Source organism: Sinohyriopsis cumingii, chromosome 13 (assembly GCF_028554795.1).
Source record: "Sinohyriopsis cumingii isolate HCF-2022 chromosome 13, ASM2855479v2, whole genome shotgun sequence".
Classification (NCBI taxonomy): Eukaryota; Metazoa; Mollusca; class Bivalvia; order Unionida; family Unionidae; genus Sinohyriopsis; species Sinohyriopsis cumingii.
The window spans coordinates 70,665,622-70,690,978 of NC_142973.1; the positions used below are offsets into that span (position 1 = coordinate 70,665,622).

The following is a 25,357-nucleotide window of genomic DNA, read 5'->3' on the forward strand; positions in this document are numbered from 1 at the left end:
GTCAGATCAGCACCAATTTCATTTACAACTAACTCAACACCATAAGAAGTCTTTCATAGAAAACCCCATCATGATAAGACCATCCATTTAGGCACTACCAAGATTTTCAAGATAGCTGCTGTGGTGACACTACTGGCTAGAAAAAAGTCACCATTTTCATTTCAGACCAACTAGATATCATAAGAAGTCTTTTAGTGAAAAAATCCATTCTGATATGACCATCCATTCTGGATGAATACAGTAACAAGATTGTTAACATGACTGCTACAGCACCTATATCGGATATCAGATTGGCAACATTTTCATTGAGGATCAACAAGACACCAAAAGAAATCTTTTAGAGAGAACCTAATTTTGATAGGACCATCCTTTCAGAAGAAACAGTTATAATAAGATGGAGGCCATCTTGTATGTCCAAACAGCACCATTTTCATTTAGGACCAACTAAACAATTGGATGAATGTGTATGAAGTTTCATGGCAATCCTCCATGTAGTTTAGGTGGTAACAGACAGATGGACAAAGCAAAACAGACCATCCCATAAGTTTCGTGGCAATCTGCCATGTAGTTTAGGTGGTAACAGACAGATGGACAAAGCAAAACAGACCATCCCATAAGTTTCGTGGCAATCCGCCATGTAGTTTAGGTGGTAACAGACAGATGGACAAAGCAAAACAGACCATCCCCTAAGTTTTGTGGCAATCCTCCATGTAGTTTAGGTGGTAACAGACAGATGGACAAAGGACCATCCCATAAGTTCTTCTGGTCAATGATCAACAGAGCTAAAATGTTATCTAATCTGCCCAACAAAACCTTTAGCATGCTGTCAAAATGCCACAGAGAAATATGTGTTGGTAAATATATGTATGGCATGACATTTTATACATTCATGTACCAATGCATGTTTCCCTGCTCACAATAAAATATTAAACATGCAATCACTGTATTTTCACAATTTCCTATTTAATATGTACCATGGACATGAGCCCCCCCCCCCCCATGCATGGAGCCAAGGGCATACACATGGATCATTTTTTGAGTTAATTGAATTGTCATGCTAAAGCATGAAGTATTGCATAACAGTGGAATATAACCATTGTTATAGAGGGATTTCATTGCAATGTTTTCTCCTCAGTTGTCCTTTGCCCCTTAATGATGTTTAATGGGGTAAATAAAACATACGTATATCCTACTGTCTTCTCTTTTTTTTGTGGGGGGGTGTAAAAGCATCACAGAGATGACCTTTGAACAGAGCCATTCTGTATTGCTGGATATTATCATTCTTGACTTAAAATGTTTGATTTTTTTAAAATCTGGATATTGATCAAATGATCGTAAGATTAGCATGAATACAGAATTTGTAGCAATAAATTTGGACGTCTTTTTCATTTATTTATTAGGAGTTTCTATCAATTTCTAACAAATTTAATTCCTGTGTTTTGATGAGTTGAGTTGGCAAGTTTGTCATTTAGCAAGGTGTTGCATCAACAAGTTTGTCTTTTGGTAATATTACACATCCATGTGTTGTCCTTTCAGTGGTTGTTATATTTTAACTTTTCAGACCCTTTGCTTAAAAACAACTTTATTATCTATTACTGCATAAGTATGCACTGACCTCTTTGGTTGGAGGAAACCTCCCCACTAACAACAACAATACCATGAAGAGTACATTATATGCCCACCTCATGCATAACAGTCACTGATCTAATCACTAGTAGCATATGGTTATGCAGGCTTCAAGTAAACTTAATGTGCAAAAGCCATTATTTTCTTTTTAAACTTACCAGGATCATGACCTCTGACTTTAAAATCAAAATCTATTGATTCTTTATGACCCTAACTACAAACAGTCTAAAAAATTGTCAATAAACTTATTCTAGAACAAAACTTACTGGTTGAAACCCATTTTTCTTTGAAGAACAAGGCCTGTGACAGTTTGGAGCCCAAACCAATAGGTCTGCTCCATACCTTATGTGCAAACAACACAAACTTTGGCCAAAGAAAAGTTATTGTGCAAATTTTTCTCCTATCAGTAACTGACCATGACCATTCGATCCCAAAAATTAGCAAGCTTCTTTCTTCCTCAATGTATAATCGATCCACAAACTTTTTGTCAATGTACATGCATACATGCCAACCCCTGGCGAGGAAAAAGTATAATCCAAGTGGACAAAAAGAGTAATCCAAGTGGAGAAAAAGAGTAATCCACATATAATAAAAATTCAATGAGCATATGTACAAAATGATTTATTTATCCCTCTGGACTCTTAACATCAATTACTGCTTCAAGTTTTCATATATAACAATTTGAGCTTCAAAACCAACAGACTCTCATACTGCATTTAAAAACACTTTGTACCAGCTGAGACTATAAATGTTTTGCACACCAGTAGAAAATTAAGTGCTGGGTTATTACAGAGCCTGGATCCGAGTTCAGTTTTGCTAAACAATCTCTCACAGTCAGCATTAGAAGGTAAAGAACCAATATTCCTTTCATAACCTGACAAAGAAGAGAAAATTTATATCTTCCAGTTATTGGGTCTTTTAGCTGGCAAATAAGATTAAAAAAACTCTGTCCCCATGAAGTACATTGTCAGGTAGAGTGCCAACTTGATAATTCAGGAGTTCTCCTTCTAAATTTATCGGCAGCCTTTCCTGCAACATGGTGCATCATATGACAGAGACAACCTAACAATGATGGAGACATTTTTCAAAATATAGTATGCAACTCCTCTATGAATTCAAGTCACCACTGATGCAGCATCAGATGTAAGCCCCATACAGTTCTGCCAACTTATATTTATTCAAACAATTATGAAGCAAATAAAAAATTGTTTTTCAAGTGAAATCTACTGTTAATTTTGGTAATGAAAGAAGAGCACTCTGACTTTGCCCTTTTCGTTGTCAAAGTCTCTTACACAGACTGGGTACAACTTTTTGTCATCATAATCAGTACTCCTGTATTTTGCAATACTAAACAGCCCAATTTTCATAACTTCTGCAATTTTAAGTGAAGTATATTCTGCTAAACACCTAACAATTTTAGATGATTTTGTTCTTGCACATGCATATTTCTGCAACTTTGGAATCAGGAAACATCCATCTGAACAAATGACCAATGTAGTCTTCTACCGCTAGGGGTAGTCCATGTTCCTTTAAGAACTCGGTACATAACGCATCTGCATTTATAAAAATCATGTCCACAATTTAGTTCTGCTGTAAAAAGAGAAGTTACCTTAGTACTAGAGTTAGTAAAATGAAGTAATTCAAGGTTTCTTTGTTTTACCACCATGACCAATATTAAAATATTTTCCACACAGCCTGCAAGGGGCGTGAAGCTGCCATAGAATGGAATGCTGTAATATGTTGTTCATGTATTCATCTCTGAATCAATTTTTCATCTTTTCTAATCCACGTGTGAAATTATTTGAAAAACATTTTTGCTCTAACACACGCATTGACTAGAATAAATCCGACTTGACTTTTAATGCCAAATACCTACAGACTGGTTCTGTACCAGATATCAATTTGAACAAAGAATCTGTGAGCAAAGATAACAAGTTAGAAAACCAGTCCGTTCTCCCCTAACAAAGCCATGCAGCTGCTATAAATAGAAACCGAGGTCAAAAGTTTGAAAGGAGAACCAGCCTATTTCTTGGAAATAGGGCAACTACTATAAATAGAACATAATACTGTTAGGAAAGTGCATGTAAGTCAACGGAATAGCGCACTCTTATGTCATAGTTACATAGAAGCCATCTTTTCTAGAATACAGTCTGTGAGATTAATGGGATGTTAATAAGAATGAGAAAACAAATTATTAATTTTTTTTGGAGGTGGATATAACAAAAATGCATAATCTGAATACATTCACGTGCAAGGCATAATTTTGTGGAAAAAAGCATAATGATTACGCCAAAAGCGTAATGGTTGGCATGTATGTACATGGTCCAGGGTTGAAATTTTGTGCAAAAAGCTATTTCTCATGATTCAAACACAGTGTCCTCAACCTGACCTTTTGAAACCTCAAAATTAATAAGACTTTTTCAATGTTCATAGTGAAAGCCAAATGCAAAATTTGGTCCAGTTCTGTGATACTGAACCGTTACCTTAGAAAACCATCGTTCTTCTTTCACATAGAACGCAAGCTGCAGTGTCTCAGTTAGCAGATCACTGGGCTCGTAAACAAAGGGTTTTAGATTTGATATTCATCCAGACCAGCCCATGTTGGCTGTCCTGGTATGTCCCTGGGAAAGGCACTTAGCTCCCATTTCATCAGCATGATATAGTCAATAATATGCTGAAAGTTAAATACCAAGCAACTATCCCAGGTATCCTGACCTTTGACCTTTTGGCACCCCAAATCAATAGGCTTCTTTGTTACACCATGTACAAGCTATTTACAAAGCCTGGTAATCGTAGAGGATGGAGAACTCAAGTTATTTTGTGGAAACAAAATTGGAAACTGATGGACAGATGGATGGACACTGTAACTCAAAATGCTCTGCTCAATGGTGGGCATATAAAACCTGCTGGAAAATATAAATTTGTGTTCAAGAAATATGACTTACATTGTCCTCCCCCTCTCTCCCTCTGACATTTGACTTTGGGTTTGACTATCATCTGATGTCTTAAAGTTAACCTTTGTGTCAAATCGTGGGATAATCAATTGATTTCAATGGGAGATACACCTGGCCAGTTGCATTATTTTTTATAACATTAAAATGATCTGAAATCAGACCATGTTCCAATTTAGACTAAATTATTGGTCTTAAATGGGAAGTCTTACTGCAGTTATGAACTGAGCAATTCAATTTAAGATTATTATTTTGTGGAGTGGATGTAAGAATTCATGAAAATAATATACATACATACATACATATATATATATATATATATATATATATATATATATATATATATATATATATATATATATATATATATATAAACATAAATCTGTTTAACAATCTGTCAGGAATAAGAGGCCAATCAATATCTTCCATGATTATTTTGTAAAAAGCCGTGTTTTCCCTTATACAATACCTTGTTTCCCCTGTTAAAATACATGGTCTCCTCTGATAAAATATCATGACTCCTGTGAAATAATATATAGTATAATGGAATAAATCATCTGTCACCTATTGAGAAATACCTGTCTCCTCTAATAAAATACCTTGTTTCCTGTAATAAAATACATTCTCTCCCCTGAAAAAACATATACCCCCCCCCATAAAATACCCATTCTTCTGTAATTAATATATTTTCTCCAAAGATAAATTGTACATAAAGCAAGCCTGCATTAACTTACCTGACATGGAATATCAAATAAACATAGTGTAATCATAGAACACTATACAGTTGAGAAACTGGTACTTATATTTTTTAAAATTAAAGAGTTATATTAATTAAACAATATCAATACTATTGTGCCATAAAACAATGCTTGGCTGACATAACTTTTATGGGAACAAAACACACATACACATGCACACACACTCTTAAAGTCTTCACACCTGTTCTACTGCGTGTTGAAACTGTGACATCAGATGACCATTGCTATTATTATTAGTGTCACTATTGTTGTTCTCTATTAGTTCCTGCTGTTCTTGTTCTGGTACAGACACAGATGGCAGTGTATTCATGCCAGCATCAAATATGGGTGCTGCGACTGGACACTGAGTAAGATTACCAGGCTGCAAAAAAATAAATAAATGAGTGGTATTCATTACTTTTCATCAAACCCTGGCCTGTAAAAGTTCCGTGTGTAATGTTTACCAAGAGACTCCATACATCTTTGACTGTATCTAAATGCCAAAGATTTAAGTCAAAATACAGATGTCTAAGTGAAGTTTTTTTTTCCAATGAGATCAATAAAATGAAGGATGCCATGTCTTCTTGAAGTTTCTTTTTAAATGATTAAACTAATAGGTAAACACGATACAAGCTTTAATCTGTATGCCATAGCTCTTTACTAACATTTTCCTAGATGATAGGAACTAAATACAGTATATTCCTTTATTTTCGTTGTTATGAAATTTTGTTGACTGGATGAGCAATATCTTTTACCAGCATCAGAACCAAACAAACACAAATTTTCACCCTCAATTCTGAGATATTTCATTGTAATCTTCTGATAGTGACAAAAATAAAATTGGAGAAAAAAGATTTACATATGATACGCTTAAGTCAAACTTCATTTTAAATCCTACTGTATCAAAATGGTATTAAAAAAAAAAAAAGTACTTAAAATCACAAGCCATTAGAGCTAATATCACAAATCATATTGTACCATGATGCATATTCAAAATAACTGTCTTAGATGCTATATGTATCATCATAGTACCGAATACATACACTCCAAAATATAAGTTCTTTTAAACAACATAACATGGTCACATGATCATTCAATCAGAAACGTCTGGATGGCAAAAATACAGAGACTCAGTGTAAAATAAGAAATAATTTCTTGAATGTAATAAAATTAATCGTTTCCAACTATCTAATGAGCTGAAAGTTAAAACATCCTTAATGGGCAATTTCAATAAAGTTAAAACATCCTGAATGGGCAATTTCAATAAAGTTAAAACATCCATAATGGGCAATTTCAATAAAGTTAAAACATCCATAATGGGCAATTTCAATAAAGTTAAAACATCCTTAATGGGCAATTTCAATAAAGTTAAAACATCCTTAATGGGCAATTTCAATAAAGTTAAAACATCCTTAATGGGCAATTTCAATAAAGTTAAAACATCCTTAATGGGCAATTTCATTAAAGTTTTGCTGAATATTTAAAACATTTAGCTATATTCATCACTGCTACCAAATAATTTGCCATATAGCATGATAAAATGGCAATGTGGTCAAGGTGAGTTATAAAAGCCACAAGTCCGTGTTTATAAAACATTGCTTGTATCCATGTATAACTGAACAGGCTGAATTACTGGAATGAACTAAAATAAAGTTAGACATTGTTATGTACCTCAATAAAAAGGATAGAAAGAGGAAAAACTGATCATTTTTTGACAGTTTCTATTCATTCAGCTCATGTTTCATTCAACGGTTGTCTTTTATTGATAGTCAGTCTATACTTTGAGATACAAGATAGTAGTTTATTGCTGCATTAATTACCTTGAATTAACTGTATTAGCAATATGGTTTTTTAAGTGTATTAGCAATATGGTTTTTTAAGTGTATTAGCAATATGGTTTTTAAGTGTATTAGCAATATGGTTTTTTAAGGTACTGTGAATACAAAAATCTGTATTTTAATCATGTACCATGCAAAGTTTGAAAATTGGTTCACATAAAACCATTGCCAACATTTTCTTAGCAAATTCAAAATTAATTTTACACCTTGGTTTTTTAAAACCACAAATGGAGAAAAATGCTTAAATTTCAAAATAAATTATATAAATTATACCAATGCACTCTCAGATCATGTGCCAAAGAAAAGACAACTTTATTTGTGATGTTAATAATGAAATAAAACAGCCATGTAGTTTAGAAATTATGAACGAGTTTCTCTGGCCTCTTCAACATCTGACAGTACACTAGGATCCTCATTTCATACTTTCAAAATTTACATTTTCAGGAAAACTTAACATTTTGTTAAAGCATGACTTAACAAGTACTTGATTTAAATATCTCCAAAAATCTTGCTTACTGTAGTAAACAATAAAAACCCATCATTTTCTATCTCAGATTTCAAAATAATAACAAATAATTTTCCACTTCCTATGCAAATTTTTTCATGTTTTACAATAGATTTATACTTACGTAAAATCTAAGGACTACAATTAATATTCTGTAATTTTCACTTTGCCAATAATTTTCCATGATTCAAACAGCCCTGGGAAGTTTATTTTTCTAAGACATTTCAATAATTTTTCAAGGTCTTCAAAAAGTTTTCAAGAAGCATTGATCTTATGAAAAGTGGGTCATGCTCTCACTTTATTCTTAATGCAAAAACAACTCGTTTCTAGTCAGGTCACAGTTATTATAATTAGCCATTTATTTGTAATTATGAATAGCATCCCACTAGCAAAGAGATACTACTCCATCCGTCATTTGATCCAAACAATTTTATTACATTTTCCATTTATTTTGGGCAAATATGTAACTAATGAAAATCTTGAATTTAAAAAGTGACAGTACCTGTAGTTTCTGACACATAAAATTGCATTCAGGCAGAGAATTACGTACAGAAATTTGGTTGTCACTTGTAAAATCCATATACTGATTCATTTCATTCTGCAACAATGGTTCTGATCTGGCACATTTTCTTTTGGCAGCTAACTGAACCTGCAAAGGAAAAAAAGTCACATTAATGTGGGTTAAATACTTAATACTCATCTGTGCGATTTGGCAGTGTGTTCAGATATTATGATCATCGAGACTCGAATGGAGACACAGAGAGTGGAAAATCATTATAGTTTGGCAGAACATGGCGTACTCCTACTTTACCAGCACATACATAGTTAAAATTTGAACAGAACTGTCTTTGTAAAATGTAATCATGTACTTTCCAAGTCTGACATCCATACTGAAGTCTGAGCCTCTAAAATAGGTCCCAGATGGTAAAGAATGCCCAAGAGGCAGATGTAAGTTGGGTATGTAGATTAGTCTTTTGAAGTTTAGAAAGTATGTACATCGTTATAAGGCAGGTGATCTCCATGGTAAGGATGACAATGTGTTGACAGTGATGCTGCAATGTTTTGAAAACTTTCTCAACATGTACCCCATTTACAATAACCAAAACAATTCTGTTCCATCAAAATGTTTAGAAACTTAACAGGCATGCCGCATTTGTTGTCTTTTATGACAGGATTCAGGATATAAATATGTCTTTGTTGAATATATCACTATATTCCTATTAAAACATACATGTATAATGATGAAACAAATAGACAATGCAACATGATGTACTGTGTGGACATGTGCATGGAATTATTTTGTAGAATCTAAAATTAGTAAGAAACTAAACAGTGGATTGGTGTCTTTTATATAAAAATTTACTAATCAAAGATTCCATCAACAAACATGTTTTTCAAAGGTAAATCATATAATTTAATTTCTTTAAATGTATGTAAAATAAAAGATAAAGGTAGCACATATAAAATCTTTAAAGTGATTTTCTTGTAACCTGCTGCTAACATGACAACTGTACAGTTGACCCAATGTCTTCTGTTACTTTTAAAATCTCATAAATGGTTTCAACCAGTTTCCTATTAGAACAGTTACCACACAATTACATGTATTCTTTTTTTCCTGCTAATTTTTGTTACTTGCAGTTAAAACTTTATATTTATTCCTCTGCAGGGTTAATAAATATTGCACCAAAGTGAAAAATATGATGCTGTCCAGTAAGTCCACTGACATGCATTCAGTATCAAATATACTGTACTTATGCTCAACCATTCAATAAAATTATAGAACTTTCTTCTTTGTGTACAAAACAGTTTTGGTGAAATATGGATACAAATAAAATCTTATCAATAAAACTTAGCACTTACCGTTGTTATGATGAGATGTGTAAATATTAGTTATATCTGCACATTCGACTGAATAATCATTTCTGATGACTACTCAAGTGTCTGTCAAAATGGTCATGTAAGTGCATTTACTCATTTTAAATTAAATATTAATTGTTCTAAAATTTATTACTAGTATAGTTTAAGCAAAGTCTATTGAATCCAAACTTCTGAAAGCTCTGCACCTTAAATGTAATTTAAAAAAACTCCAGATGAAAATTATTGATCAATATGGACTTTTACAATGATGACCAGGTATTAAACTGGTTCAAGCAAAGAGGATGTCAAGTCTATCATAAAAAAATATTAGGATAATGCAATTTTTTTTCAACCTAAGCTTCACATTGTCCAAAAACGTTGATTTACTTTTGCATTGATTTTTGCCATATATCTTTCTCTGGATCCATAAATATTGACCTTCTAAATGAATGTGAACATATAAGGATCCAAACAGAGTGAAACTCCATCAAATGACACCCATTACTGAAATAGAGGGTACTGAAAGCCTATGATCTATGGTGGTCTCCAAATGTTTCCCTCCTTGTAGAGGCACCAAATGAAAAGCATATTAAATTTTAATTGTCTCAATTAAGTAGATTAATTCCTCAATCATTTTTGTTTTAAATTTAAGAATTTTTTTTTAATTAAATGTATTATGTTTCCATCACTTAGTATTGTTCTTGCCAATGTTTAAAAATCTACTTGTAAGAGATATCTATTGAAAAGAACCAACAAGAACACTATTTACACCATACTGATTTCTTTTCTAACTGTTCATGTTTACAGTGGGGACCTACATATAGTCATAATCACAGCCTTCCTGAAAGCCAGTGGCAAAAATTATGTGAACCCATTTGCAACACCTTGCAAACTGGATACATTCCACAAATTTCATTCCCAAATGGAGTTGGAGATCTTTTGATTGCCAGATTCCATGCACAACAGTTTCCAACATTTTTTTAAAAAAATCGTCATTGGCTCCATTCTTTTTTCTAACTTTGGCTTTGGTCCTTTAATGGGCCCTGTTTTACTTTCATTAAACAAGCATCTATTATATTATCTGGGTTGTATGCTGTTTTCACTGGTCTTCACTGTACTCCTGGAATAGATTAATAAAGGGTCCATGTAAGAAGGTTCCTGATACATAATTGGAGCATTTTTTCCTGGTTGTTTTGCTGGCTTGGGTGTAATATCATCTTGTACTTTTTCCTTAAAAAATTAATTTTCTATGATGATTGCTCCATACTGAGGAACAATCATTCTGAGATCATTTTTTGGATGAGTAGTTGACCTAAGTAGATTTAATTCTTTTAACTTGTCCAAGGAAAAGAATCTTTCTTCTTTTGTCTTTCCTTTTCTTCTTTTTTCAAGCTGCTTGTCATTTGGATGTATATTAATTGATAAATCTGACAATACTCCAGCTGAATCCAGCAGAAAAAATGTATTTTCCTAAAGCCAAACATGCTGCTGTCATTGAGCTGTTGTATGCAACAGCAATGATATGTGACAATAAAGTAATTACGATATTAGTATTGTTGTGCATGAATTTGTGACATTTACAGTTCAAGCATCTTATTAAAGGACTAAACAGACATAAGGAGGCAGGAGGCAGTGGCTGCCTGTATCCACTGTGACACGAATAGAGTGGCCATCACAGAAGAGAAGGCAAGGTCTAACTAGGACATGAGGATAAAAAATATTCTTGATGAAATCCAAAAAGTTCTGGGAATCTGACTATCCTCTTGGATAGGATCTGTACTCTGTACCTTTTAATCCTTCATGGCTAATTCCTTGCTCAAATGGTCTCCATTTTAAATTATATAAGGTAATGTAGGCACTAACAGCTGCTATTACTGGTGGTTGATGACTATCTAACAGTAACAGCATGAGGGTTACTTCCTGACCAATCTCATTTTGTTCATGCTCTGAATTGTAATCCAGACAAATGACAACAATCCAAATGTTTGCTGGCTTGTTCATGTCATATTTCCATGATCTCTTTAAGTTGTGAAAAGCAAACATTAGTGATTTCTTAATTCCTTCCTCTTTTCTTAGGTTTCATGGCCAGTTAAGTAAAGTGAGACAAAACCCAACAAAACCAATGTTTTGTTGGGGACTTATTCTTCCTCAAGGATCAAGATATGTTCTTGGCCATGTCAATCACTTGCCATCTTGCAATGCCATATCTATGGTGGGCCAATTTAACACCATACCATGCTAATTGTTTCTCTTGAGCTCTCCTAAATTTTGCAGAAGCACCCAGTTTTACATCGATATACCTCAACTCAACCTTGCTGTGTTGATTCAGGAACATCTGTTGGGTAGATTATTCAGAACCTTTGTTTGATCACATTCTTTTATGCTTCTCACAACATTTCAACATAATTCAAAATTTGAAGAAATAAAAGTTCAAATTAAGGATTATCTGGATACACCATAGGGCATCAATATTAACTGGGTGTAAACAATGAACATGTGCCTTGATATCTGCAGTAAACAAAAAATAAACTCACGACCTTTATTTAATGCTAAATTTAGGCTGAAATTAGATTCTCAAATGGATTTAAGTTCTTGTATATTCAGAGATAGTAATATTTCTTACAGGAGAAAAAGTATCAACTATTTCTCAAAGAATACCCTGATGCAGACAATGCTGCAGTCATTAAAAACTATAAAAAAAAGATGTCAGATTCACTGCTACGCCAGATAGTGTGCAGACTTTCCAGTTGTGCAGACTTACCAGATTCACTTGTAAATAAACAATCATGTGGTAACCGGTTATATGCAACAACTGTTGCTATCATTCTACTTTATTTTTTTTTAAGTAACGTGAAAATCGTGCGTCACGACGTTAAACAAGCTATCCCAATCAATACAATTCAGATTATTCAACAATTACAGGTTCTGAATAAAGCAAGGAAAATCTCAGATCGTCAAAACAAGCAACCTCTTCCATTTCCAAAGCTGGTGGTCCAAGACATGAGCTCTTTCTCTTCGTTCCATACACCTGAAACACAGGTGGATTTTGATCCAATAGCCATCCCAAGTTAGTTGCTGGCATGTTGATTTATTTCTGTCCAACTTTCTGAAAATAAAGACGATAACCGTAGCTTTACTTAAAGATAAGTTCATATTATTCTGTTAAACTGTGATGATACGCAATGGCTGAGGGAAAAATTCAAATTTAAGTGTTACATTTTTTGAAGACACGATTCCATAAAAAGAGCAGTCGACAATTTATGTTGGGTCAATTAACACAGAACGCAATCTCAGTTTAATAATACGATGCCAATAAAACAATACCAAGTAATTCAACCGATTTATTTTACCGGCAAGTGCCCTTCCAAATCTGCAGTATGAAACAAAACAAAGAACCGCCGCTGATTAAATTGATCTGTGTCGTCTAGACGATTACATATATTACATCGATAACGGTTCAGCTTTACAGTTATAATAGTCCTTCAATGTAAGACCCTGAAATTTATGTGGTTTGGGTCGATCCAAACAACATAAATATCAGGGTAGACGTCTTAAATTGTAGGACTACAGTTGTAATAGACCAACAATGTAAGATGTCTTCTCTATTGCTTAGGTCGACACCAAAACAAATATCAGAGTTAGACGCCTTACATTGTAGGACTTCGGTTATGAGTATTTTTTGGAAGAGAGACAAATATAAAGTGAAGTTGCGTGAATTCGAAACAAGCACAATCGAAAGGATGTTTGCATATCTGAGTTAATTTCCTGGACTGTGACGATTTCTTTATATGGGATATTTGGGAAAGAACACGCTGCCAACACGGACAGCTGATCGGCGAATCGCATGTACATGAGAAATGAACATGAACTCTACAGTATTCGAAAGTACAATACTTTTTTAAGTTCTTAAAATACGGAAAATGAATGTTACTTCATAACCATTAGTAACTAATGAACTTGCAGTAAGTGAATCATAAAATAAAGAAAAAGTTAAAGTGTAACAGATTACTTTATTTTTCCAATTCCAGTAAAGTCCAAGAAGTATAAATAACGATAATTGTCGAAAGTGTGGTAAGCATAAAATAAAGAAAAATTACAAACATCAGCTAGTTTCTTTTTACAATTTATGAAGTCCAGGTAGTGACAATGTCGAAGTCGAGCTATAGGTATCATTTAAGAAATGCACTTCTAAACTAAGGCCAACGTGTTTACTCTATAGCCAAATTACATCGGTCATCGGTTAATCATACACCCAAATAAATGGTATTATATATATATATATATATATATATATATATATATATATATATATATATATATATATATATATAGCGTGCGCGCGTGTGTGTAATCAATGACATAAATATCACAACAGTACAGGGCTTGAAAATTTATTAATTGTCAGTATGAGTTATTATCAACTACTTTAAGAAGGTACACCATTTTAAATTAAAAAATAGATATAATGCACAAATTACAAGTGCTGTGCAGTTTCACACAAGTTTTATTTCTGGATATATATATATATATATATATATATATATATATATATATATATATATATATATATGGGGGGGGGAGATGTGTGAGCCGGTTCAAAGGAAAACTGGCATTATGGCAAAGAATTCGGATATTTTTAAGTTTTGTTTTTTTTATAGCGTAATGGTTTTCAACCGTAATAATATAAATTTTAGCACCATAGTGTGTCAGTTATTTTATCCAGGAGATTAAGTGGGAATGCATACGTTTGTCAGAGTGCAACGTCATGACGTTAATGTACTGTTGCGCAAACTGTAACGTAATAGTTGAATTGTTACATCAAAAGAGCCATCTGAAATTTCTTATTAAAACCATTTCATGGCGTGAAATGACGTTAGGTTATTACTGTTAGGGTGTCCACTTGCTATGTGGCGCTTTGGTTTGGTTATCGTTATTTATCTTTGAGATGATCGACTGGATTGAGTAAACAATTAAATAAAGTATAAAAGTAATGGATGGAATAACAGAGATTTGAGCAAAGATATCAAATAGAACACCCGTATGTAAAATATAACCATTGAATCAGTTATATAAATAAAATGAAATAGAACATAACATTTGAATGATACATTTTCTCATAGAAATACAATTTTACAAATTTAAAAGAGACGCAATTAGTCATTTTGTTATATCGATAAAGCAAAGTTCATCACATAATCGAGTGAATGACTGAACACATTTGTTCAGCATGCCTTCATAACCTGGTTGCTTCCAATGCTTCCAAATTAAATGTTGGTGACAGGTAAGTGTAGCTGTATTCCTTTTCCTCCTCTTTCTGTCTCAGTAGCCTCTTCGAGACATCAGCTGTAGCTAGGTTGTCTGTTGTTGTTTTTTTTTTCTTCTTCTCCACATTGCGTATTGCACATATGGAGTTATTTTTCCCCTTTGGCCTTCTAAGACTTGCTCTCTGTATATGAGACCGAATCTCTCTTTCCTTCAAGTTCCATGTCCCTCGACATCCAGACACCCATCCCTTGGACAATTTATACGGGAGAACACTTTGACCCCAAGTTAACATATCTGTGTGACCAATATCATAGCGAATTCTAATTAAAAGATTAATTATGCCCCAAAGCATCCATAGCAGGCTAGCGATTTTGATTGCGGGCCTAGCTTATACATAAAAATTAATTGTTTCCTGTCACGCTGACTGCAACAAAATTGACTTCAGTTACCTTGCAGTAATATTTTTCTTCAAAATTCACTCTGTTACAAAACATGCATCAATATTTATGATGTAGCTTTTATTATCATCACGTATATCTTTTAATTGTGTTATGGGATATAATATTGGAGTTATGGCATATTCTTTAATGCAACGAATCTTTTTAAAATTAACATAATCAAATGATGATCAAAATATATATGGCGATGCCAACGTTATATTTCATTATTATATGATAGTCTCACAAAAAGTATGCCAGAGAACAGCATGAAGCTACTGACTCCGCTGAGGCACCTGGACATGCCATGTCCTGAGAGCAAGGACTGACAAAACCTGTCACATTCTTAAACAAATACTCTTGATGATGTCTACTCAACCCTGTACTCTGTTTCAGGTCTGAGCGCTAGTCAGTCTCAAACGTCTGTCCCAAGACCCTCAGAGAGAGAGACAGAGATTACATACTAATGTCACACACACACACACACACACACACACACACAGAGTGTATCGCTATGTACTAATGTCACGTTTCATATGTAGATATTTTTTTAATCGTGGAGGACAAATTAAAGCAATAAACCTAAGAAACTTTTGCATGAAAGCGTAGGAAAATAATATAAACCTTTATTCTGCCCAGTAGCATTCGCTTGATAATAATTAAACAGCTTTTATGATCCTTCATGGTGAATAATATCAGTTATCTATTGGACGTAAGGCGTTATGGTACATTGTGTTAATGTACAAGATGACATAAAATTGTATAAACAGAGTACTGTATGTCTTGCAGAGGCATTATGAATTGGGCAAACTATTCCTTCTAGTCTCTCCATTGTTACGTATTATCTCCATCGCTCGACGATATAGTTCTGCTTCTCTCCCATCCTTTAGAATCCCCCACCTTTTTAAGATATGGTCATAAATGGAAAATTAATTTTACTGGCAATACAAATTTCTCAGAGACAGCAGCGTTTTCTGATACAAGTTTCCACGATGATTTTACAATACTCTGTTCAGTGAATACTTTGTCAGATTCACTGTTAATGACTTCCTTCTCACTGTTGAATTCTTTGTGCTAGGGATTTCTATTTTTTTCACATTATGAAGGAATCGTATTGCACGTTCTTCGAGGTTTGTCGTATTTTATGAGACACCATCATCATCTGATTCTAACGAGGGAGAATTTGATGTGCATGAAGAACCATACTAAAGTGTTCCTCAAATATATATTTCATTACATATGAAATGCACACCCCCCCAAAAAAAAAAAACAGTTTACACTTAATACACTAAAGGTTTCAACAATTAATTAAATTATATATATATATATATATATATATATATATATATATATATATATATATATATACACATAGGTCTTGCTAGGATTTTAAAACTAGGAGTCCAGGACTCCCATTTCGGTAAGAATAAGAGTCCCACCATCACAAGTTGCAGTCCCTTCTTTCTTACAGAATCAACACAGACATGAGTGTATCTATGTTTAGATGGAGAGGTTTTCGTAACGTAATCACTCACTTTAATATAGCTTCATTATAACAGTCCATTGACAGGATTGCAAATGTATGGTTTATTTATTTGTCTACGTCCTTGTAGTCATTTTAGGCAATGGTTAAATAGTATCTGATTTGTTGTTTTTTTCCCCCGTTTTTTCGCAAATACGTGTCAAGTCGGAAAATAGCTTAGACCTTAAAGCGCATCTCGCGAATTTCACAACATAGCATTGTTCTATACGTTTCTGACCTAGATAATTTGCAGTTTAAAGTTAACTCTTTAATAAAATAATACATTGTCTTTGCTTTCAATGATTTGTATATTTTTCTGAAAATGTTTGCCCGATGATTTACGAAAACCGACAATCTAATAAACTGGTACATCCCAGACTTAACGAAGTCCGCCATTATTTCACGTAAGGTCTATTGGTTCACTTACAGTTTCAAACTATTTTTTATAACGAAATAATGTACAAGAGGGAGCTAATATATATCCACATCACCGATTCTGATCGTAAAACACATGTTTGTATGTTTTATCATCAACGGATATCATGCAGGAAATTGATTGTTGCTACCTTACTCGGAAAAGGGTTAATGGTCAATCAGCTATCAAAACATATGCTTGTGAATGGGCAAGAGTTTGTTTGTCAACGTAACTGATATCACAACTAGGCCTAACTACTGATGTATTGATGAATACATTTCCCTACAACACTAAAACTAACCGGCCTAAGGCGAGGGGCATTAAAAAAAAAAAATGAACGGTCAGTCAATGTACCACTTAAATAGCTCGTGTTCGTCCATCAGAGTGAAGCTGAATTTTGCCAATCCAAGCAGGGGCGTATTAACCATTAAGCAGACTAAGCACGTGCTTAGGGCACCAGGGCCAAAGGGGGCACCACAAAGTTGAGAAAAGGGTGAAAAGAACAAAAACGAATGAAGATTTGTAAAAAAATTATAAAACTAGTGCAAATTGATCATAATATTCTGTTTCTTGATCATGGTGCACCCTAGGGTTATCTTCCCAGGTGTACGTGGAAAGGAGGGGGGCGCCAAGATTTGTCAGTGCTTAGGGCACCAGTGAGCCTTAATCCGCCCCTGAATCCAAGTAAGGACTTATTCCAAACACTAAGCTAGGCATCACACACTTTCTTACACGTAGCTAGTGTCCTATCCGAACTATCAATTCTAGCAGCTTTAGCACTCTTCTGAATCTCGTTACAATCTTCGTTAAGTTTGCCGTTTAACCCCAACATACTTATCCAAATTTACGAATGGCATTTTGTCTAAGTCTCAACATGTCTTGATTCTCGTGCACTACTTATTCCGATACATTCGGAAATGAAAACAATAACGAAAGCTAAAGTTGTTTATTTGATGTACTTTTATAAATGAACACATGTACATCTCTGGGTCTTTCTGACTCTGAATTCAATAACTGTAAATATCAGTACATTTTCCTACCCGGGCGCCAGACAAAGCCTTTGAAATTGCTGCCCAGCTATTGCATCATGTTCTTTTTTATGTACTATTATAATGGCAACATGTATGTAGATCAATGAGTCTTTCAGTCACTGAATTATGTGATTGTAAATATCAGCACAGCTAATTGATCAACACATTTTCCCACAAAGCAGGTGGGTGAAGCAGGACTGGCAAGTCTTCAAATTTTGCCGCACACCTATTACATGCGTACGTAGGACTCACGCCTCAGTGATTTTCTGCGTCCCAGATCAAAAATTTGCGTCCAAATACGCGTAATTAAGCGTTTCCGAGATCTTGTTGTTGTTGTTGTTCTAGGGTTTAACGCCATTTTTCAGCACAAGATAGGCTATACATGGAGGCCAGTATAACTGGTGGAGGAAGAACCCTGGAAAACCCAGGGAAGAACCACCGACCCACGAGAAGCTACTGGCAGGCTTTCCCACGTACCCACGCTAGCCGAGCCTTGCATTTCCGAAATCTCTGTATATATATATACAGGGCCGGCGCCAGACCCGGCCAGACTATCTGGCACCCTAGGCAAGGTTATATTCTGGCGCCCCCCCCCCCCCGAAAATATAAATTTCAAAATTTATAAACAATAAAAAAAAAAAAAAATGTACCCCCTGAAATCAGCGCCCTAGGCGGCTGCCTAGTTTGCCTATATGGTAGCGCCGGCCCTGTATATATAATTACTGTGCCGTTAATGACTCTTATACTTTATTTGAACATGGTTTCGTAGACATTTTCCCAAAGGTCTAGACAACAAGTTGTTTATGTAAATAGCCAGATAATATTTCGACTACTTCTCATTATATAAGCAAGATAATGTGCCCGCTAAAAATTACCATTTGAAACAAACTCGCAGAAAAATTTACAATCAAAGGTCCCGAAATATTTTGCAGTAAATTACAAAGTTACTTCAGCTTCCTTTAGTAAAACATTTTGAAATTTATTTATTTCTCATTCTTCTTATTTTCACAATTAAACCTTCTAATTATTTGTTAGATTCAGTGGACTAGAAGTTGCATAAAAACTGATTATTTCATCAAAGATAAACTTCTATATTGTATCATCTTCTATTCTTTTAAAATTTAAATTTTCTTAAAAATAAGTATAGTTTAAGGAATAAGGAAATGTAGTGGAGAATAAATTGACAATGAAATTTGAACCATTTTCGCTCTGAAAGCCATGTAAAAATAGCACAAAATTTCCAACAGTTTTACCGTTTGTGCAACCGATCGTACATTGTTACAAACACTCATTATGTTGTCCTACATAACTTTTCTACCCACTGTCCATTATTTCATGGAAAAATTCTTTTCATATGGTTGTTTTTCTTTCTTCCCCCAAAGGTAAAAAAAGTGGCAGTGATAACAAATGTATGAAATAATTATTAGTTTTAATATTTGTCAGTTTTACATATGACATAATATCGCACACACACACACACATATATTTATTGAAATATTTTATAATGTTTAGACTTATTCGTCGATCAGTAAAGAATAATCGGTCTACATGATCAGTTATGAAAAATACATGTATAATTTTATTATAGTAATTTCTTCATTTTGTAACATATATATATATATATATATATATATATATATATATATATATATATATATATATATATATATATATATATATATATATATTCGTGATTAAAATAACCTAAATACCTTATCATCTCAGAATCCATGACAAAATATGCAAAAAGTTTCTCTTGAGTCCCGTATCAGATACTACTGAAAATGACAAAATCACTTTTGCGGAATTATGAGGTACGAAAATTTGTGTCCGTGGCAAGGACTTCGTCATATATTCTTTCCAATATTTATACCATATTTGACTGTTCCAAGACACATTTTCAGCGTCGAAGACATTATCTTCTACAATACGTAATCCAGTCCGGGTTTCATAGTTTGTGTACATGATGGCGCATATCAGAGACGAGCAAACTCGTCTTTTACAAATCTTCTGCATAATTTTCTTTATGTCCGTCCTGAACCGACCATGTTACGCTCAGACAACAACAATTGCTCCTGCACCAAATATAACAACGGATAACAATACGACAATAGCGCCAACCAACTCTACTATAAGTTCAACGCAAGCCCCGACAACTACGACTACGCTGCCGCCAACAACGGTGGGGCCGCTGCAGAGTCCGTCCAGGGTCCCTATCAACACTGGTAAATATAGAAAAAAAGCATAAAACACAAATAACTCACCATTAGATTCATCCTTATTTGTACCTTTGGGAGATTTATATAATGTGTGGTTGCTAGGAGTGTATGAAAGGTTCACCCAATTTTCGACAAGAACAGGACCTTGAAGTTTAGTCACCAGACCCATGCGCTGACATTACAATCCTCAACTTGATTATTTCGACATACGCGCTATAACAGGCATGGCGCCTGGTTCTGGTAAGGGAAAATATTAGGTTATATACTATATAATACATAAAAATAAGTAATGACAGAGAATATAAACAATCATACACAGGCTGATCACACATTTTCCAAACAACAACAAATGGTTGTAGAAAATTCACTTGTCCCACCTTTATTTTCACCTGTCCCAAAATTTCACCCTCTTGTCTAGATTTGGGTGAGATATATGCAGTTTTACCCAAAGAAAAAACTAAGTTAAGAAATTTATTTTTTGAAAGGTCTTAAACTATTTATTATCAGGTATCTTATATTACCTAGATAAACGCAATTTTCACAGTGTTATAAAATGCTTATAAGTCATACATTTTTGAAAAGATCATGACTTAAGAAGTCAGAATAACTGAAATACTTTAAAATATATTAAAATGTTTAACTTTTTCATGAATTTTTAAAGTTTAATCATGAAGAAAAGGTGTCTGCCAAAATGTAGACTCATGGGTGCATTGGGTGAAAATTCAATTTGCATGAATGAAAATTTCAAAGGAAAGCAATGAAATTGTAAACAACATTCAAATTTCATTGAAAATAAGCAATCAGCAATCTTTAAATCCTCTCTTTTTATACTCTTCCAAAATTTTATAGGAATAAATCTCACTGTGTCCTGCTTGTAGCCAGGAACCTGAGATAGACATACGTGTACATATAATTTTCTCCTTTCAATATCAAAGTGTATCAACTGTTTGCCTAGATACTTAAGCACATTTGTGGAGATGTGTTTTGGGGGTTACTACTTTGGGTAGTTATAACATGTATATGGCACAAAATCTGGTTAAGTACCTCACTTTTCAATGTCAATAAAGAACAAAACATCTTATAAAAATGGTTATGAAGTTATTGTAATAAATCAGCAATCTTCAAATCCCCTCTTATTATACTCTTCCAAACATTTTTATGAATAAATCTCACTGTGTCCTGCTTGTAGCCAAAAACCTGAGATAAAGATAAAAGATAAATAATTTTCTTCTCATTAGTAGAATATCCATGGATTATCATAAAACTTGCTTTTTAATGCAAATTATTTTTAGTACAGTTTAATAGTCTATAGCTGAAGAAAACCTAATTCCAAGAAGAACTATACACTCACAATAAATTAAATTCAAACTGTTTCAATAAACTGACAATACCATAAGTTAGTCAAGTGGATATAAACAGTGTTGCATCTAAAATCATTTTACATGTTTAGATTTAATTGTAACTATATTTTAAAAGAAAAAGTTAGTAATTGCATACATTAATGACAGTACTAGTACTTCTTTTTTCTAATAATATTCATTAGTAATTTACCAAATGCTATTATGGTAGTTTTGAAAAGATTATATTATCACTGACTTCATTATTTGATAAATATTTGGTCTTAGACATTTAAAGCAATATATCTATGTTGTTTATCTGGCAAGACAAGTACTGGAAGTAGAATAGAGTTGTTAATAGACATAATTCGGTGATAACTTTTGAGGAGATTTGAATGGGACATATTGTTCACAGAAAATTGCAGAATTTTGATCAAAATAGAATAGATTATACATGCAGATAAATAATTGAATTTACTTCAAAAATGTTCTTTTAAGCTCTGTTGTACACAAATGGAGCATGAAAGTTTGTTCTTATTAAAACTCATTAAATGTATTTAAAATATGATTTTAGAGTAATGTTTAATGTACTTGCCCTTGGTAGCCTTAGAAGTAATGATTGATTGCCTTGTTCCAAGATTTCCTTCTGATTTTTTTTCTGATGTTTTTTTAAACATGTGGTTTTTCCATGATTCTCGAAGACAAGTTAAATTCCCCAAAATTAACTTTATCCATTTTTTTGCATGTTTAATGTATACATTGCTGTAAACAGTACAAATAATATATCTGGTACTTAAAATATATGTTTATCTGTTTTAATCATTCCATTTCAGACATTTAGTATTAAAAAATACTTATAAAACTCGGCTAGATATACAACTTTGTTTTCATGTGGCAGATATCAATGGGCTGAGCATAGTAACCATTGAAGTGGCTATCTTTTGCTTTGATATCATCCATACTTCTATCAGCAACAACAGAAATTATTTTACTGAAATGGAGACTCTCTTAAACTTGTTCTCTCAAGACTTTGTTCAATTGACAGAGCATAGTCTGCAGCCTTGAGTCTGTTATAATACATCAAGTTTACCACTGCTCTTCTCCTGGAGTACATTCTGCATTTCCAAATCAGAAAATGGTTTTCCATATTGGGCTGGGATGTAGACTGCTAAAGAGAGCCCTCATTTTATTTTGTTTTGCATTTCATTTTCATTTAATTTTAAAATGGCTTTTCTAAGTGGAGCGTTAGCAACTACGACTTGACATGCTAGCTAGTGTCATACATATCTATGTTTATGAGGTCCCAAACTGTCATGAGATGTGATTGATTAAATGCTGAATGTGTCAGTTACATTGACAAATACACTGGTTGAATTTCCAGCCTATACCAGTTTGGGATATTGTTTGCAATGTGTGCAAAACATGTATCTTTCAGTCAGTGAAGAATCAAGCCATGGATACATATCACCCCAATGTGGCTGAAATTTCTATGTCTCTTAGCTGTGTCATATATGATATTATTTCCTGTTACAGAGTTTGGCTTATGTCTCTTTGGAGAAAAAGTTTCCTCTAACTGTTTGACAGCCTTAAATTGTTTCCCTCTACTTTTACTTGAAGTTTCCTTCTCTCAATTTCCCTTATGACCATCTTGGTGAAAATAATTGAGTAAACTCATTTTATCTAAAACAGAAAAGATAACTTCTTGTAACAATTACTTATAATAAAGTGAACATGCAAACACCAACCACTCCTTAATTAACATCATCACTTCAAACTTGCACCTTGAAATTGATCCTCTGTATAATCCACACAAAAAAATTAAAGACTCATTTCAATCGTTTATCCAGTTTATAAAGGAAATGGACACTTATGTCATTCAAGTGCCTTTCAGTAATTACATTGCATTGTCCTGGTGGATTGAAATCAATGGATGGTCCGATGATATGTATCTGGTTTGAGTAAACACCAGGTTATTTAAAACACTGTTAATTAATCATACTGGATTTGTTTTGATTAGTGAATAATTTGATTGCTTAGCCAAATTGCAGTCAAGAAGTAATAGAAGTCAGAGTTCGCAACTGAATTTCAGGATGAGGATTAACGGACTCTAAACTCTTGGAATTTAGGTGTCCCCAGCCAACTTCTGAGAGTCCCTGGTATACAGTCACTGTCAGAAGGTTAGATATAAAAATGAAAAGTACATGCTTATTATACATATTATCAATATTGAATTGTTAGCCATTTATAACATCACACTTAAAAGACATTTTTCAGTAAATAGAATAAGTTTAAACATCATACTTTGTTATGGTCTTATACTAAGTAACATAAAGAAACAAAAATTTAAGAGGAACATACAGTATTATGTATTAAAGCCAGAATAATCCTGAAATTATTTACACAAGTCCAAAAGAATCTAGTGTTCTAAATGAATTCCAGGTCCTGAATGTGCTGACATGCAAGTAGCCTTGAATGTGCTTGAGTACCGATTGTCTTGATATATAACATTGGCATTACCAGGGATGGTCCTGGCTTTTAAAAAGCTGTCGCCAAAAAAATCGCCAACCTCAATATTTTGTCGCCAATTTTCAAAAAGTGTCACCAAAAAAAGTAGTGTACATTTTACCAAGTGTTAATTTAGTCTATTAATGTAACAGGCAATGAAAATTACAAAAGATGGATTAGTTAATACTTTAATTACAACAAGCATTAACAAAATGTTACAAAGTGTTACATGAAGATCCGTCGCGATTTTAGGGCTGCCCACTTGTTGAATGCAGTTTCAAAGTCTAATTTTTCACATCTGTACATGCTGATTCTCATTAAATTCTCGAGAGATGAGATGCAGAGCTTATTTCTGATGTCAGTTTTTATGAGGTTCATCTTACTGAATCCACGTTCACAGTCCTCAGTGCTGACAGGTGACACCAGTAGTCTCTCAGCAGCCCCCCACCCCCATGGCTAGCTTCATAAAGCTTGTAGCGAATTGCTTCCTAAATCCCAAGAATGATCACTGAATGCTGTATAAATTTTCTCGACAAGAAAAATAGGATCTCCATTCCCACGAATGAAACTTACACGAGTCTACACCTGGCAATATTGGACCGTATATATATAAGCATAAATTCACACCCAATTTAGGGATTCTTTCACTCCTGTATTTTGAGAAATAAATAATTATTATTAATTATGCAAAACTGTTCTTTTTTGCTATTTCTTGTTGCGGAGTTTAAGTCTCTGCAGCCGTAAATCAGGACTGATGGCAAAAGGAAAAGATCAATGAGCAAAATGCCGCACTGGCGACAGATGTAATTGTGATTTAGATTTTTTCCATTTGCTTTGTATTTATACACAGTAGTCGGTACTTCAAAGCTTATCAGTTTTCTATGAAGGTTCAGCAAAACTATTGTATTGGTATATGTATAAAAAAAACCAGAAGGATTAGCCATACAATTAATTGTATCTGTTCTATTCGCGTCTTCAGAAGTCGGTCAGTTGTAGGTATAGTGCGGTAGCATGATTGACTGTATCACAGCATACAGTACTCAGCCCAGATGTCAGCATAAGCAGATTATGATGTAACAATGCACTGTAAAGATGGGGTTGTCAATAAGAAC

At 33.7% G+C, this 25,357-nt stretch overlaps 2 protein-coding genes across 2 annotated transcripts in view; one reads left to right on the forward strand and one right to left on the reverse strand.

Annotated features, from left to right (window-relative positions):
• LOC149785805 (uncharacterized) overlaps positions 1-13,258 on the reverse strand; it is a 36,780-nt gene extending 23,522 nt beyond the window's left edge. The window contains exons 1-4 of the mRNA XM_089979741.1: positions 12,865-13,258; positions 12,483-12,620; positions 8,208-8,306; positions 5,517-5,696 (exon numbers count right to left, since the gene is read on the reverse strand). Of these exons, the coding sequence (XP_089835867.1) occupies positions 5,517-5,696; positions 8,208-8,306; positions 12,483-12,596 (393 nt within the window). The 5' untranslated portion in view covers positions 12,597-12,620; positions 12,865-13,258. The remainder of the gene's footprint in view (positions 1-5,516; positions 5,697-8,207; positions 8,307-12,482; positions 12,621-12,864) is intronic.
• A 6,881-nt stretch (positions 13,259-20,139) lies between these two features.
• The window catches only part of LOC149785806 (tectonic-3-like), a 68,569-nt gene continuing 63,351 nt past the window's right edge, over positions 20,140-25,357 (forward strand). Inside the window, exon 1 of the mRNA XM_089979742.1 lies at positions 20,140-20,409. Within this exon, the coding sequence (XP_089835868.1) occupies positions 20,148-20,409 (262 nt within the window). The 5' untranslated portion in view covers positions 20,140-20,147. The remainder of the gene's footprint in view (positions 20,410-25,357) is intronic.